This window comes from Zootoca vivipara, chromosome 2 (assembly GCF_965207765.1).
Source record: "Zootoca vivipara chromosome 2, rZooViv2.hap1.1, whole genome shotgun sequence".
NCBI classification, from domain to species: Eukaryota; Metazoa; Chordata; class Lepidosauria; order Squamata; family Lacertidae; genus Zootoca; species Zootoca vivipara.
In genome coordinates this window covers 118,048,235-118,065,263 of record NC_142584.1, presented here as the reverse complement: position 1 = coordinate 118,065,263, position 17,029 = coordinate 118,048,235, and the positions used below count along the sequence as shown (strand labels likewise).

The window sequence follows — 17,029 nt, the reverse complement described above, 5'->3', positions numbered from 1 at the left end:
ATTGGTGTGTGGGTGTAATTTACAAAGTATCTGACAGGGAACCGGGAGGTGTGTGTGCCTCTTTACTCTTTTTTTTACCCCAAAAGCAAATCCATATCTCCTCCTCACAATATTGCACCAGCCTCAACCGCCCACCTTTTTAAAAATATATATAGTTATTGGTTTTATAAAACAAAACATACAACACAAAAAACACACAAATTAAACACAGCAAAACAAATTACAAACACTACAATAAGAAAAACATAACAAATTAATCTTCTATCATAAATCTTTATCGACTTCCTCCATTTCCTCCCAACTACGTTTCATTATATTTCTTCCTTAGTACTTTCCAAATCTTGATTCCAATCTTTTTAATAATGATCTAAACCTGTTAATACTCTTAATGGCTTATCAATACTATAAATCTCTTATACTTATCTCAAAATACAATTCTAATTAAATCTTAAAACTCAAGACAATAGCAACACTAAACTAAATCTTAATATATAATAATAACTTAACTAACACTCATCTATAACCCACCCTCCCACCCTTTTTGGCCAAGCGATCCCACGAGCCCGAGGGGTGGGTGGGAGAGGTGCATTCACTATGGTGCTGATAATGCCAAGGTTGCAGGTTCGATCCCCGTATGGGGCAGCCGCAAAGTCCTGCGTTGAGTCCAGTTGATCCTCAGAACCAACCTCCAAATCTTCAATTCTATGATCTATATTCTGTGATTTCCCCCTCAGCCCCCTCCCACAGCTTTTTGAATATCCTTCCTCTCTAGGAAACTGAGCTCAAGTCCACTGGAGGACCACCGAGTGCCCGAAGGATTGCGCCCCCCCCTTTTCCTAGCAAAATTGCCTTCAATTAAGCTGCGCTCCTTATTTGCATTGCTGCAAAATGCAAACCACCTGTAAACCACACTTCAGGTTCCCTTTCGAACGCGGCCGTAGAGCTACGGCTGCAAAGAGAGCAGATCTCCCCCCACCTCACCCATCCACCCACACTTGGAGGGTGTCGGTAGAAGTCGGGCGTTTGAATGGGAACCGGAAGCTAACTCGGTACCTCGCTGCCCTTTTTCCTATCTCTACGACTCCGTAACGAATGCACGTGGGAAAACGGCCTTCTCGTAAGTCCCCCGCCCCCGCCCAGGTGAGGAGCTGGAGAGAATTCTGGTTTGCAAAAATGGAATTGGGAACGGGGGTGGGGGGGCGAGAATAATATGCCCAGGGTTGCATTTTTTGCATTGCACGACCCTTTGCAATTGCAAGCCAGGCCGGGGTCTGAAGGGGTTGCGGGAAGCTCCGGGGATTCAGGTGCGTGCATGGGGGAAACAGCGGTGCAGTTTTCCTTGAACCAGAATCCTGGGGGAAAGAGAGAGAATTCTGCTTTTAGGTACGTCGAGAAATGCCAGGGAGGGGCTCCTTTGGTTTCCCCCTGATTCCTCCCCACGACTATCCTGCATTGCCCGCTATCCTGCATTGCCCGCCTCCCAGCCACATAAGACGAGGCTGCTAGATCGGGCCAATGGCCCATCTAAGTGCCGCATCCTGTTCTCACAGCGGCTGACCAGATGCCCATTATGATGGGAAACCCGCAAGCAGGATTCAAGCAGGATTCCTGCAGCTTCCAGCAAATCAGAAGCGTGGCTGCTTCCAGATGTGCAGATGTGCATCATGGCTAGTGCCCCTGGATGTAGGCCAGTGGTTTGCTTTGGAAAAGGAACGTGTTCCTATGTGAGCTGAGAAGCCAGAGCATCTTGTTTTGAATGTACAAGGTTCCTGGTTCGATCCCTGGCATCTCCAGGTAGGTCTGCAAATGTCCCCTGCCTGAAACTCTACAGAGCCACTGAAAGTCAGAGTAAGAGCCACTGAAAGTCAGAGTAAGTCATATTAAGTCAGAGTAAGTCATATTGAGCTAGAGATGGACCAGTGGTCTGTCTTGGCATAAGGTCACATCTGGTGTTCCTAGGTTTGCCGTCTTTATATTTTATTTCTGCCAAGGAGGAACCTGCGCCGCAGAATCAGAGTTTGAAGAGACCCTGAGGATCGTCGAGTTCAGGTGTAGGCAAACTAAGGCCCGGGGTCCAGATGCGGCCCAATCGCCTTCTCAATCCGGCCTACGGACAGTTCAGGAATCAGCGTGTTTTTACATGAGTAGAATGTGTCCTTTTATTTAAAATGCATCTCTGGGATATTTGTGGGGCATAGGAATTAGTTCATTTTCCCCCCTTCAAAATATAGCCCGGCCCACCACATGGTCTGAGGGAAAAGGTTGCTGACCCCTGGTCTACTTCCAACACCCTGCAATGCAGGAATAATAATAATAATAATAATAATAATAATAATAATAATTAATTTATTTATTATTTATACCCCACCCACCTGGCTGGGTTTCCCCAGCCACTCTGGGAGGCTCCCAACAAAAGATTAAAAACACAATAAAAGATCAAACATTAAAAACTTCCCTAAACAGGGCTGCCTTCCGATGTCTTCTAAAACTCAGATAGTGGTTTATTTCCTTGACATCTGACGGGAGGGCGTTCCACAAGGTGGGTGCCACCACCGAGAAGGCCCTCTGCCTGGTTCCCTGTAACTTGGCTTCTTGTAGTGAGGGAACCGCCAGAAGGCCCTCGGCGCTGGACCTCAGCGTCGGGGCTGAACTATGGGGGTGGAGACGCTCCTTCAGGTATACTGGACCGAGGCCATTTAGGGCTTTAAAGGTCAGCACCAACACTTTGAATTGTGCTCGGAAATGTACTGGGAGCCAATGTAGGTCTTTCAGGACTGGTGTCATATGGTCTCACCGGCCATTCCCAGTCACTAGTCTAGCTGCCGCATTCTGGATTAGTTGTAGCTACCCCATACAGGGATTGAACCTGCAGCCTTGGCATTATTAACACCACACTTTAACAAATTGAGCCCTCCAGGCTTAAGACGTGGGATGGGCATCAGCCGGGGTTTACTGCTTTCCAATATCGGGAGAGGCCATTTCTTCTTTGCCCCAGAACCCCAGGTGTCTGACCTGATGCCTCTAGCACTTTGCAGAGGCTTCTTCAGCCTGTACAACCTTCATCTGCGTCTACACTGGGAACTGTAGTTCATTAAGTGTGCTGTGAATTGTAGTGGTGTGAGGGATAAACTACAGTCCCGCAGCCACAGGGCTGTATACTGTACTTTATTCTTATTACACTTCTATAGCATTTTTTGCATGTCCCCAGATATTCCTAGTTCCTTTTTTTTTTACATCAATACTTACTGAGTTCCTATATATATATATATATATATATATATATATATATGCTCCCTCTTTAACATAGTTGTTTAATTAAGTTTAACTACTCTGAGATTTCCCCCGTTGCATTTGGTCTTTGGATAGACTTCCAAGGTTTGAAGTTTATATAAATATCTGGATTTTACGCAGCAGTAACGATCTATCCTTGACCGAAGTGAACAGACATTTTAAGTGGAAGTGTGCAGCAGCTTTCTTTAAGCAGAGGCTTGACAGCCATCTGCCAGGAATGCTTTGATGGTGTTTCCTGCTTGGCAGAGGGTTGGACTGGATGGGCGTCATTAGGAAAGAAATTGGAAATAAAACTGCCAATATCATAATGCCCATTATACAAACCTATGGTGTGGCCATATCTGGAATACCGTGCATGTTCCTCACCGCAAATAAAGGGGTATTGAAGAGGTTCAGAAAAGGTCAACCAGAAGTATAGCATTTTCTACAGCACCTGAAGTCCAGAGACATCTACAAAGACAAAAGTAGATTTTCCAGGGTTTTCCACTGTTCAGCTATTCAAATCCTAGCTGCAGCTCCCATCCATGTCGGAAGCTGTTTTAAAGCGACAAGCTTTCATTCTGGGCGTGTTGCAGTTCATTTTTTGTTTATTGATTTCAGTGTGTCTGCTTTGACTAGGACTTGGTTGAAACCATCCCAGAATGGCCGTCTTTTCTTGGCTGTCTCTATTTCTTATGGTCTCATCTCATTTCACTTTTCCCCACAGGAACAAAAGTGGCAGATTGCAGGGAGCACCCAGGGTTGTTGTTTTTTTGCTTCTAAAGCCTCTTCTTGGAACAAGAAAGACGTATTAGCCTTTGGGGGGGGCTAAGCAGGGCGGCCGTCACTCAATTCAGGAGCACCTGCGTACGAAAGTGGCCTTAGACCAACTCGCAGCAAAGAGACCCTTCCTCCGAGTACAAATCGGAGATGAAAGACGATGATTCAGCTGGAACCAAAGCCCAAAGAGACCCCCAGATCACCCAGGCCGGAGGCAGTGGGGCCTTCTGGGGGAAAACAGTGCGCAAGCTCCTGAGCGAGGCCTACGGCAGCTCAGACGAACAGCAATGGCGCTTCCACCAGTTCTGCTACCAGGAAGCCGAGGGGCCCCGGGAGGTTTGCAGCCGACTCCACCACCTTTGCCATCAGTGGCTGAAGCCCAAAAAGCACACCAAGGCCCAAATGCTGGACCTGGTGGTCCTGGAGAAGTTCCTGGCCATCCTCCCCCCGAAGATGGAGAGCTGGGTGAGGGAGTGCGGAGCGGAGACCAGTTCCCAGGCGGTGGCCCTGGCAGAAGGTTTCCTCATGAGCCAGGAGGCAGAACAACGGGTGAGCCACAACAACAACTTTATTATTTATGTGCCGCCCACCTGACTGGCTTGCCGCAGTCACTCTGTGCAGCCTCCGGCAAAATATAAAAACACAATAAAACACCAAACATAAAAAACAGGGCTTCCTTCAGATGTCTTCTGAAAGTCATATGTAGTTGTTTATCTCCTTGACATCTGACGGGAGGGCGTTCCACAGGGAGGGCGCCACCACCGAGAAGGCCCTCTGCCTTGTTCCCTGTAACTTCACCGTTCGCAGTGAGGGAACCGCCAGAAGGCCCTCGGATCTGGACCTCAGTGACCGGGCTGGATGATGGGGGTGGAAATGCAAGGATTTCACTCGCATAGAGGGAGGGAAGTATGGGAGAAAATCCCCTTTGGGAGTTCAGTATGCAGGCTCAAACCAGATTCCCAATTATTCAAACTTCAGTGCCTTACCAAACATAGTCTGTGGGAGAATAGCCGTTTGCCTTCACCCCTGTGTAGGAAATATATGTTGTCTTAGCTGTTCATTCTTCCAAACCATCTTCTACTGCCCCACCATCTCTCATCCAACCACAGTCCTTGGAAACTCTTACTCAACCCATGAGTTGGGCTTCCCCTCCCATATTTGCAGAGGCCTCATTGCACCTTATCTGGAATTGGTTTTCACTCTTCTTCTTCTTTTTAAAGTATTTTTATTAAAGATTTCTTGAATTACAAAGGTGTGTGCAGTGTCTCCCATATTTTAACATGTATCATTTTTGCAAATCAGTTTCATTTATTAAGACACTAAGAAGAAAGAGGGAAAACGAGGTAGATAGGGGGTGGGAGGGTGGATGGGGGTGGGAGTAAGTGACGATGTTTCTGTTTTGCTTAACATATGTAAGGCTTGATGTCAGCTTTGTTTGTGTTGATACTCCTTTATTTGCTTGTGTTCTTTTGATGGTGAGAGAGGTTGGAGTTGGCCAAGGATGTAGTTGTTCATTTGCGATTGGTTATGATGGTCTTTGTTTTCATGTGTGGGTGGGGTGGGTGGGTATTTTGGGGTTAGGTTAGCCATACTGATTTGTATGCTGGCGGTAATTTTTTGTCATTATCTTGTTGGCCTGAGTGTGTGATAAAGGGGAACCATACCAGGGTGAAGGCATCCTCTTCTATTTGTCCCCGTGTCAGTTTCAGGTTGTTGGTTAGTTTTTCTAGTAAGGCTCTTTCCCATACTACTTGGTACCATTGGTCCATGCCTACTCCTGACAGGTCTCTCCAATGTCTGGCTATGACATTTCTGGTTGCTGAAAGTAGATGGGTTATGAGGTCTTTGTGGTCTAAATGGGCATTATTATCTTGGAAGATGTTTAGTAGGGCCAATTATGGGGTAATTTCTATTACTTGTTCGGTTATTTTACATATTTCTCGTATGGTTGATGCCCAGAATAATTGGATTTGGGGGCATTCCCACCACATGTGGAGGTATGTACCTGTGGAGGTGCACCCTCTCCAGCATTTTGGTGAGGTTCCTGGGCACATCAGTGCTAGCTTTCTTGGTGTTAGGTACCACCTGTACGTGAGTTTTAGGGTAAGTTCTTTTCTTTTCATTGATATGGATTTAAAGGGGGGTTTAGACCACATTCTGGTCCATTGGGTGGGGTTGATTTCATATCCTATGTCATCCCCCCTTTGTCTTTTTATTGTGTCTAGGGGGTTTGTGGGATTTTGGAGTAGTATTTTGTAGATTGCAGATACCATTCCTTGGTTTTCACTCTTAACATTGTTAGGTTCCTCTTAAACTAGTTCCTGCAAGCTTTGAGGTCAAGCCGTACCCTTGCGTACGTGAGACTCGCCCTACCAATAATGGGTCCAGCAGAATTTCTACCTCGGAAGGCACCAGACAAGGGAATTTAGGTCTGGGGACATACAGCATCCCTGACCAGATAATTCACTCAGCCTTCTCTGGAAGGACACCTCGGAATACCAGTCCCAAGTAAAGAGAGTGCTGTTGCTCTTGCATCATCTGCATTGTGAGACTAGGAGGCTGGACTAGACGGGCCATAAACCTGATCCAGCAGCCTCTTGTAATAATAATAATAATAATAATAATAATAATAATAATAATAATAATAATAATAATAATTTATGATTTATACCCCGCCCATCTGGCTGGGGAAACTCTGGGCGGCTTACAACAGAAACATTAAAATACACTAATTTCTTAAACATTAAAAGCCTCCCTAAACAGGGCTGCCTTCAGATGTCTTCTAAAAATCTGGTAGCTGTTTTCCTTTTTGACATCTGATGGGAGGGCGTTCCACAGGGCAGGCGCCACCACCAAGAAGGCCCTCTGCCTGGTTCCCTGCAACTTGGCTTCTCGCAATGAGGGAACCGCAAGAAGGCCCTCGGAGCTGGACCTCAGTGTCCGGGCAGAACGATGGGGGTGGAGACGCTCCTTTAGGAATCCTTTAGTATTTTTAGGAATCCACCCCTTTCCCCTGCCCCATTGTCCTCTGCTTCCTTTGCTAATTCTTTGTTGTTTTGTATGCAGGAGCTGTTAGCCGGAGGAGCCCAGGAGGGAGAGGGAGCTGCAATGGGCACCAGACTTGGGCTGTTACCATTTAACGGTGCACCGCCAGTGGTTGAAGCCTTATTGGGTAAGAATGAATGCAGAATATTATTTCCACTTGGTCACTCTTTAGTCCCTCTGAAATTGTGAGTGGGTTAATGGAATTCTTTTACCAAATTTTTTAAACATTGCATAGAAAGTAGGGTGATGACTTTTTCATTTTCCCCCCTCAAAAATTATTTCCTGTAGCACAAATGGATGAACTTTTGCCTATTAATGACTAAAATGAGGTATATTCCATTGAAATATTTAAAAAGGTGCCGCACAAACCGTTTTTAATTTTTTGTATGCCGTTTTACCATGTCATAAAATTGTATTAACAATTCTATATATATTTCGTATCAAATTTTGACACCACATTCCACAATGGGGAGTGTTCTTAGCAACATAGGGTATACAAATGTCACACCTGCGCAAGGTAAAAGCCCCTTTTTGGGACCTCAGACTCAGCCAGCAGACCCTGCCGGACATGCTGGGAAAAGAACCTACAGGAGAGGTAGCAAAACATTGTCCTCTATACATCGTCCTCTATAACCGTCTATACTGTTACAGCAGCTAAAAAAAGCTTCCTTGTGTGTTTGATGACCCTATATAATGTTGTATATATGTGACTCTAAAGCTTGGGTTCAATTTTATATCTGTTTACAGTGACTTCAAAAATGGCCAAAAAAACTGATTAATAAAATTTTTAAAATCATTTTGTACGTGAGGCTTTTTTTATCAAATCTCTTTGAAAGTAAGATTTTATCTAATCTTTAATGAAAGCTCATCAAATTATGATACAGGGAAATGAGGTTGTAAAAAAGTCATCACCCTAATAGAAAGTCTCATGCTACATAATTAAAAACAAATCTTTATTTCCTGATGAACAGCTTTCATGCTATAATGTAACTTAAATAGAAAACTATCTTTGGAAAGATTTTTTCCTCCAAAAGCGTTTTATTTTTTTTTAAATCCAATTTTTAAAATTTACTTTGAAAAAAAATCATTGATTTTTATCCACCCTGCCTCCCTGCTTCTTTTGTCCCCCACACAGGTGGTGGAACCATCATGGAGATGTCAAGTAGGCCTTCTTATTGTGATGGAGTGGAAACAGTTGCTTCGCAGTCACTTGATCAGGTAGGAGATAAAATCACCGGAGAACTGAGCCAGGCACAGCCCAGGCGACTGAGCTCTCCGTGGTCCTGAAAGAACCTGCCTTCCCCCTATCACTTCTGTTTAAGATTCCCTCCCCCAATCTTGAAGGCTCTGAATGCCACAAGGAAAGCTCTGGGTTTAACTGTTTTCATTTTTCCAGGACCCGGTGCCCTTTGAGGCGGTGGCTGTGCATTTCACGGAGGAAGAGTGGGCTCTGCTGGATCCGAGCCAGAGGGCTCTGCACAGGGAAGTCATGGAGGAGAACTACTGGAACCTGGCTTCTCTGGGTAAGGTTCCCTCTTAGGCCTTGCCTGATAGGTCCGGGACGCGGGAATTGCTGCACCTCTTCACCTGTATCCATGCCCATCTGTTCAGGAAAGCTCGTAGCTCAACAGTAGAGCAGCTGCTTTGGGTGCAGAGGGCCCTGGGTTCAAGCCCCGGCATCTCCAGGTAGGGCTGGGAATATGCCCTGCCTGAAACCACCCTGGAAAGCCATTGCCAGTCCGTTTAGATAGCACTGAGCTAGGCAATATCTGCTCTGAGGGTCCCTGTTTAGATCCCCAGCATCAAGGCTGGATAGCTCAGTTGGTTAGAGCGGTGCTGATAACCGCAAGGTTGCAGGTTTGATTCCCATATGGGGCAGCTGCATATTTCTGTGTTGCAGATGAGCCTCAGGTTCCCTTCCAACTCTATGATTCTGTGACTATCTCAAAGTAGGTGTGAGAATACCCAGCAGTGTTCCTCATATCTTCTCTATGCACTTCATCACATCACTTTCCAGTTGATGCTAGTCAACAGAAGCTACTGAATAGTTCAGCAGTTCATTTCACTTTTAATTTGCGCACTGCTTTTCTATACAGTGGTACCTCGGTTTATGAACACAATTAGTTCCGGAAATCTGTTCATAAACTGAAGCGTTCATAAACTGAAGCGAACTTTCCCATTGAAAGTAATGGAAAGTGGATTAATCCGTTCCAGACGGGTCCGCGGAGTACTCAACCTGAAGCGTTCATAAACTGAAGCAAACTTTCCCATTGAAAGTAATGGAAAGTGGATTAATCCATTCCAGACGGGTCCGCGGAATATTCAGCCAGAGGTGTACTTAACCTGAAACATGGGTGTAATTGGTTCCGGAAGTCTGTTCATAAACTGAAGCGTTCATAAACTGAAGCGAACTTTCCCATTGAAAGTAATGGAAAGTGAATTAATCCGTTCCAAATGAGTCCGCAGCGTTCGTAAACCGAAAATTCGTAAAAAGAGGAGTTCATAAACCGAGGTTTCACTGTATTACTATATCCAAGGTGGCTTACAAGCAAACAACAAAATTGGCAGTGAAGATTACACACTAGGGTGATGACTTTTTTACAACCTCATTTCCCTGTATCATAATTTGATGAGCTTTCCTTAAAGATTAAAAAACCTCATGCACAAAATGCTTTAAAAAAAATTATCAGTTTTTTGACCATTTTTGAAGTCACTGTAAGCAGATATAAAATTCAACCCAAGCTTTAGAGTCACATATATACAACATTATATAGGGTCATCAAACACACAAGGAAGCTTTTTTTAGCTGCAGTAACAGTATAGACGCTGCTAGAGGACAATGTTTTGCTGCCTCTCCTGTAGGTTCTTTTCCCAGCATGCCCGGCAGGGTCTGCTGGCTGAGTTTTGAGGTCCCAAAAAGGGGCTTTTACCTTGCGCAGGTGTGACATTTGTATACCCTATGTTGCTAAGAACACTCCCCATTGTGGGATGTGGTGTTGTGTACAAATTTGATACGAAATATATATAGAATTGTTAATACAATTTTATGAAATGGTAAAACGGCATACAAAAAAATTAAAAACGGTTTGTGCGTCACCTTTTTTACTATTTCAATGGAATATACCTCATTTTAGTCATTAATAGGCAAAAGTTCATCCATTTGTGTTACAGGGAAAAAAATTTGAGGGGGGGGAATGAAAAAGTCATCACCCTATTACACATGTAATAACAATGTGATCCAATACAAAAAAAAGTCACAGTGACCTTGAAATAAACAAATAAAGCAATATTCAACCATCCATTAGAATATAATAGTAAACAGTGAAGTTAAAAATCAGCAGCAAATAATAGACAGTTTACACTTACCAATTACATTAGAATTGCTCAACTATATCCAATGAAAATAATGGCAAGTCACAGTGCATAAAATACCTCAAAAATATACAAAACCATGTAAAAGGATCAAATTGAGAAACAAGGACACACAACTTATAAAATTATTTTTAATATCCCTGAACTCCTCTCTTGTCAGCTGCTTCTGCTGTGCTCAAAGTCATGGCCTAGGGTTGGGGGGGGCAAGGCGCAGCGGGGCGAGCCATTGCCTGATGGACAGCAGAAGGCTTAATACAGTCGTACCTTGGAACTCGAACGGCTTAGCTCCCAAACAAATTGGGTCCTGAACGCCGCAAACCCAGAAGTAAGTGTTCCCGTTTGCAAATGTTTTTCGGAAGCCGAACTTCTGACGTGGCTTCTGCTTGAAGCTGCGCCTTGGTTTTCGAATGGTTTCAGGAGTCGAACGGACTCCTGGAATGAATTAAGTTCGAGAACCAAGGTACCACTGTATATGGTTCTTGTATTCACTTAATACAAGTGGTGCTACCCTTGAAGGTGACCCGGAAACTACAATTAATCCAGAATGCAGCAGCTAGACTGGTGACTGGGAGCAGCTGCCGAGACCACATAACACCAGTCTTGAAAGACCTGTATTGACTCCCAGTACATTTCTGAGCACAATCCAAAGTGTTGGTGCTGACCTTTAAAGCCCTAAACGGCCTCGGTCCAGTATACCTGAAGGAGCGTCTCCACCTCCATCATTCTGCCCGGACACTGAGGTCCAGCGCCGAGGGCCTTCTGGCGGTTCCCTCGCTGCGAGAAGCCAAGTTACAGGGAACCAGGCAGAGGGCCTTCTTGGTAGTGGCACCCGCTCTGTGGAACACCCTCTCACCAGATGTCAAAGAGAAAAACAACTCCCAGACTTTTAGAGGACATCTGAAGGCAACCCTGTTTAGCGAAGCTTTTAATAAGAAATTAGAGAAATTAGTGTATTCTAATATTTCTGTTGGAAGCCGCCCAGAGTGGCTGGGGAAACCCTGCCAGAAGGGCGGGGTATAAATAATAAATTATTATTATTATTGTTAATATACGGTTCTTGTATTCTCTGATCTGAGAATCTGTTCCACCCTGATCAGGCCCTCGTCTTTGTCATTTCAGGTTATGGAAGTTGGAGTGAGAAGGAGCCTGAACAGCAGAGGAGGAGACCTGAGACCAAACAGAAGCTGAAGGAGAAATATTTCATTTCTGAAGATGCAGACGTGTGTGAAATCCCAAAGCTAAAAGATGAATGCAACACAGTGAAAAACACAAGGAACAACTCCCCTCAACACGCAACGATTGCAAGCGAGATACTGAGTCTTAGTGCATCTCAAAGAGTGCAAATAGCAGAGCAGCCATACAAATGCTCAGTGTGCGGGAAGAGCTTCAGTCAGAGCAGCAGCCTTACTGATCACCAGAGAATCCACACAGGGGAGAAACCATTTAAATGTTTCTCCTCTGAGAAGGGTTTCTGCGACAGCGATGGCCTTCTTTATCACCAAACATTCCAAACTGATGAGAAGCCATATAGATGTTTGGAGTGTGGAAAGAGCTTCAAGCGGAAGACGCATGTCACAGACCATCAAAGGACCCACACGGGAGAAAAACCGTTTTCGTGCTCAGAATGCGGGAAGAGCTTCAGTCATAGCACCGGCCTTACTTATCACCGAAGAACCCACACAGGTGAGAAACCGTACAAATGTGCAGAGTGCGGGAAGAACTTCAATTGTAGCCAAACCCTTGCTTTGCACCACAGAATCCACACAGGGGAGAAGCCGTATAAATGCCCCGAGTGCGGGAAGAGCTTCAGCCAGAAGATTCACGTGATAAACCATCAAAGAACCCACACGGGAGAAAAACCATTTACATGCTCTGAGTGCGGAAAGAGTTTCACCTACAGCACTGGTCTTACCCACCATCAAAGAACCCACACAGGAGAGAGGCCCTATAAATGCTCCGAGTGTGGGAAAAGCTTCAGTTGCAGCCAAACCCTCGCTATACACCTCAGAATCCACACCGGAGAGAAGCCGTACAAATGCCCCGAGTGTGGGAAAAGCTTCAGCCAGAAGATTCACGTTACGAGCCATCAAAGAACCCACACGGGAGAGAAGCCCTACGAATGTTCCAAGTGTGGCAAGAGCTTCAGTCAGTGGACCACCCTTACTAGACACGAAAGAATACACACAGGGGAGAAGCCATACAAATGCTCAGAGTGCGAAAGGACCTTCAGTCACAGCAATAGCCTTACTTATCATCAGAGAACCCACAGCGAAGTGAAACCCTCTGTCGATCTGGTTGCTTTTGCCTCTGGCCCCATGACACCCCTGCCAGAAGGCTGCTCTGGAGGGGATATGACCCTCTGGCTGGAAAACATGTCCCGCCCCTGACGCAAATGCTCAAAACGTGTGGGAAGATCTTCACTCAAAGCACCAGTTTCTTGTACCATAGAATCCACTGAAGTGTAGAAGCCGTTTGAAAACCGGGTGGAAATGGTTCTTTCCCAGAGTAAAGAATTCACTGCAGAAGGGTGCTTTGGATCCTAGAAATGTTTGCAGTGGAGAAAGGACTTGAGAGGGGTGCCCAAATCATTTCAAATGATTCACATCCGAACCACATCATATACATATACAGTGGACGCTCGGGTTGCAAACGTGATCCGTGCAGGAGGCACGTTCGCAACCTGCAGCGTTCACAACCTGCAGCACCGTGTCTGCGCACACGCAGGTTGAGATTCGGCACTTCTGCGCATGCGCAAACCGCGATTTAGTGGTTCTGCGCATGCGCGAGTGCCGAAACCCAGAAGTAACCCGTTCAGGTACTTCCAGGTTCGCGCGGTGCGCATCCCAAAAAGACGCAACACACACACACAGAGGTGAAACTCGGAAAATTAGAATCTCGTCAAAAAGTGTATTTATTTCAGTAATGCAACTTAATATTTTTATTTTTTACAAATGCTTTCTTTTGGAAATTCCACAGTAATAAATAGTTACAGTAATACAAAAATAATAAACATCGCTATTACATTTCATTAATTATATTCCATTTATAATTGACCCACCTAACGACAAATAACTTGACATATCTTGCTCTGCCTGTCATGCATCCATCTCATATATTGGTTTCACCTTTTAAGTTGTGTTACTGAAATAAATGCACTTTTCAATGATATTCTACTTTTCCGAGTTTCACCTGTATATGCCACCATCCTCTACCATCTTCTGCCCTCTAGGAAGAGTCCCAGGAGAGAGGGAGAGGGAGGGAGGAGAAGACCTCAGGACCAGCTTCTTCTGCGTTTGATGGACCCCAGGGAAGGCTTCTGGTGACCTAAGATACGTTTATATCGTTTGCTGTGGGTTTTCTTTTTTGAAATGTATTTTGATGTTATTTGTAAACTGCCTTGCATACAGAGAGATATGGGGTGTAAATAACTGTAGTAATAAGTGAATTAGACTAGAGCTTTTTCCTAAGGTAATATGGGAAAAAATATCGTGCGGCATTACTTAATTAACAGAAAAGAAACAGCAAGCATAATTGGAGGTCAACGGAAAGTAGAAATAGTGTAAATAATAGAAACTGAAACAAACAATGTGTATCTGTATTCGTATCAGTGTGTGTATTTGTGTGTTTTGTGTTTGTATTTGTGTGTTTTATGTTTGCTTATTCTTTGTAATTCTTTTTAATCAATAAAGACATTACTCTAAAAGAAAAAAAAAACAGACTAGAGCTTTTTCCTAACTAAACAGGCCCTGCTAGGCGACAAAGAATCTACATGTGCAAACTCCCTGAAATGTTGGAATATTTCATCATGGCATCAAAAGTTTATTGGTGGACAGGTTGGTAAGCAAAGGGCAGTTCATGCAGAGAAGAAGAGCAGGATTGAAACTGAATAAATAATAATTTTGTGGATAGGCTCTCTTGAGGTTACCTCTGGTTAATAAATTTAATCACCTGTGGTAGGTGGAGCCCTTCTACCACGAGGATAATCTGTCCTGGGTGAAGAAAATAAACTTTGTCAGTCTACAGACTGTCATTGAATTGACTCCCACCCAGCAGTGTTTGAACTTCTACCATATTGTTTTGCTCGGGGGACTCCACCCATCAGTGTTCAGTTTCCATTTGGATGGGAAATCGCTGGAGACATTGATTGGCATTTTTGTGTATCTGTTTGAAATGCAGAGCGTGGAGGGAGATGAGATGGGCTAAGCTCCTTCTCTCGTAGGAAACTGTGTTTTGTCTTCTAGCCTCCAGCAATGTTTTGGCTTGGCGGAGATTCTTTCAGCTGCCAAAGGCTTACTGAGCAAGTATCTTCAGCAAGTTCTAGGGACTGCACAGCTGTTATCCTTGGCAAGCCCTCCAATTGTACAGGGAGAAACAGACCTCCGCAATATATACACGGAGAACCATATACATTTCTGGTCCCTGCATCTCCAAGAGGAGATCGGAAGTTTGGGGGGGTGCATCCCAAAAGATCTTGGAATTGGCCCAAGATAATGGAAGTGTGACATCTCGGCATATTTTGACTCATGGTACAGCGATCACCCCATCGGTCTCACAGATCTCCTGGTTTAAACATAGTAGTGGGTCGTAGTTTGACTCATGTATGTATGCATTTTTGAAGATGGGGCCAAATGCTTACAATGGTTATATGCTCATACTGTGTATATAGGAAAGTTGAAGATTTTGCTTAGAAGGTAACAGTGAGGCCAATACTTAAAATCCAGGGTCCGGCGTATAAGGCGACCCGGCATGTAAGACGACCCCCAACTTTTCCACTTAAAATAGTTTGGGATATACTCGCCGTATAGGAAATATTACCCAGCATATAAGACAACACCCGACTTTTGAGAAGATTTTCCTGGGTTAAAAAGTAGAATCATAGAGTTGGAAGAGACCACAAGGGCCATCCAGTCCAACCCCCTGCCAAGCAGAAAACACTATCAAAGCATTCTTGACATACGCCTGTCAAGCCTCTGCTTAAGGACCTCCAAAGAGGGGTTGGACTGGATGGCCCTTGTGGTCTCTTCCAAATCTATGATTCTATGAAAGGAGACTCCACCATACTACTCGGTAGCAAATTCCACTGCCGAACAGCTCTTACTGTCAGGAAGTTCTTCCTAATGTTTAGGTGGAATCTTCTTTCTTGTAGTTTGAATCCATTGCTCCGTATCCGCTTCTCTGGAGCAGCAGAAAACAACCTTTCTCCCCCCTCTATATGACATCCTTTTATATATTTGAACATGGCTATCATATCACCCCTTAACCTTCTCTTCTCCAGGCTATACATACCCAGCTCCCTAAGTAGTCTTATGCATTTATAAATCAAGGGCTCATCTCGTTCGCTGGAGAAATCCTTTGTATCCATCTGTATAACTAAAGATCCTCACTGTAGAAGCCTCAGCCTTGGGTCTGAATGACAACTCCCATCACCTCTGACCATTGGCCAAGATAGCTGGGGACGGTGGGCGTTGTAGAACAGCAGCATCTCGGGACCCAAGCTTGAAAAGGGATTGGGGAAATGGGGCAAACTCTAAACCCACTTCTGGGCGGGGGGGGATGGTTTTGGTTTGAGCCTAAGGTCGCATCAGCACCATTTACAGGTGAAACTCGGAAAATTGGAATATCGTCGAAAAGTGCATTTATTTCAGTAATGCAACTTCTTATTTTATTTTATTTTTTAATTTTTACAAATGCTTTCTTTTGGAAATTCCACAGTAATAAAACAAATAGTTACAATAACTCAAAAATAAACATCGCTATTACATTTCATTAATTACATTCCATTTATAATTGACCCGCCTAACGACAAATAATTACAACAAAGAAAGGCTTGACATATCTTGCTTTGCATGTCATGCATCTATCTAATAAATTGGTTTCACCTTTTAAGTTGCATTACTGAAATAAATGCACTTGTTGACGATATTCTAATTTTCTGAGTATTGGCACATGATGGACACTGGTGGTCCCCAGTTAGAGAAGTGTTGCAGACCCATTTTTTTAAAACCCAAGCCATGGACTTCCTGCTTTTAAAAATGTTGCTATTTCTGTTAGTTTTTGTTACCATACCCTCCAACATTTCCCCACGCAAAACTGGGGTGTGCATCTTCCGACCACATTCCTGATCTTGGATTTTGGGGGCTCCACGATATTGGTGGGTTACACAGACCACCAGTTGGGAACCACAGATACACACTAGGATGATGACTTTTTTTTACTACCTCATTTCCCTGTATCATAATTTGATGAGCTTTCATTAAAGATTAGATAAAATCTTACTTTCAAAGAGATTTGATTTTAAAAAAACCTCACACACAAAATGATTTTAAAATTTTATTTATCAGTTTTTTGACCATTTTTGAAGTCACTGTAAGCAGATATAAAATTGAACCCAAGCTTTAGAGTCACATATATACAACATTATATAGGGTCATCAAACACACAAGGAAGCTTTTTTTAGCTGCAGTAACAGTATAGACGCTGCTAGAGGACAATGTTTTGCTGCCTCTCCTGTAGGTTCTTTTCCCAGCATGCCCGGCAGGGTCTGCTGGCTGAGTTTTGAGGT

At 44.1% G+C, this 17,029-nt stretch overlaps 1 protein-coding gene across 1 annotated transcript; it reads left to right on the top strand.

Moving 5' to 3' along the window:
• Positions 1-991: 991 nt before the first annotated feature.
• LOC118081411 (uncharacterized) lies at positions 992-14,181 on the top strand. The gene is made up of 6 exons (XM_035107916.3): positions 992-1,140; positions 3,998-4,599; positions 7,117-7,222; positions 8,231-8,313; positions 8,492-8,618; positions 11,587-14,181. Exons 2-6 carry the CDS (start codon positions 4,201-4,203, stop codon positions 12,852-12,854), a joined length of 1,983 nt encoding a protein of 660 aa, XP_034963807.3. The 5' UTR covers positions 992-1,140; positions 3,998-4,200; the 3' UTR covers positions 12,855-14,181.
• The last annotated feature ends 2,848 nt before the right edge of the window (positions 14,182-17,029 follow it).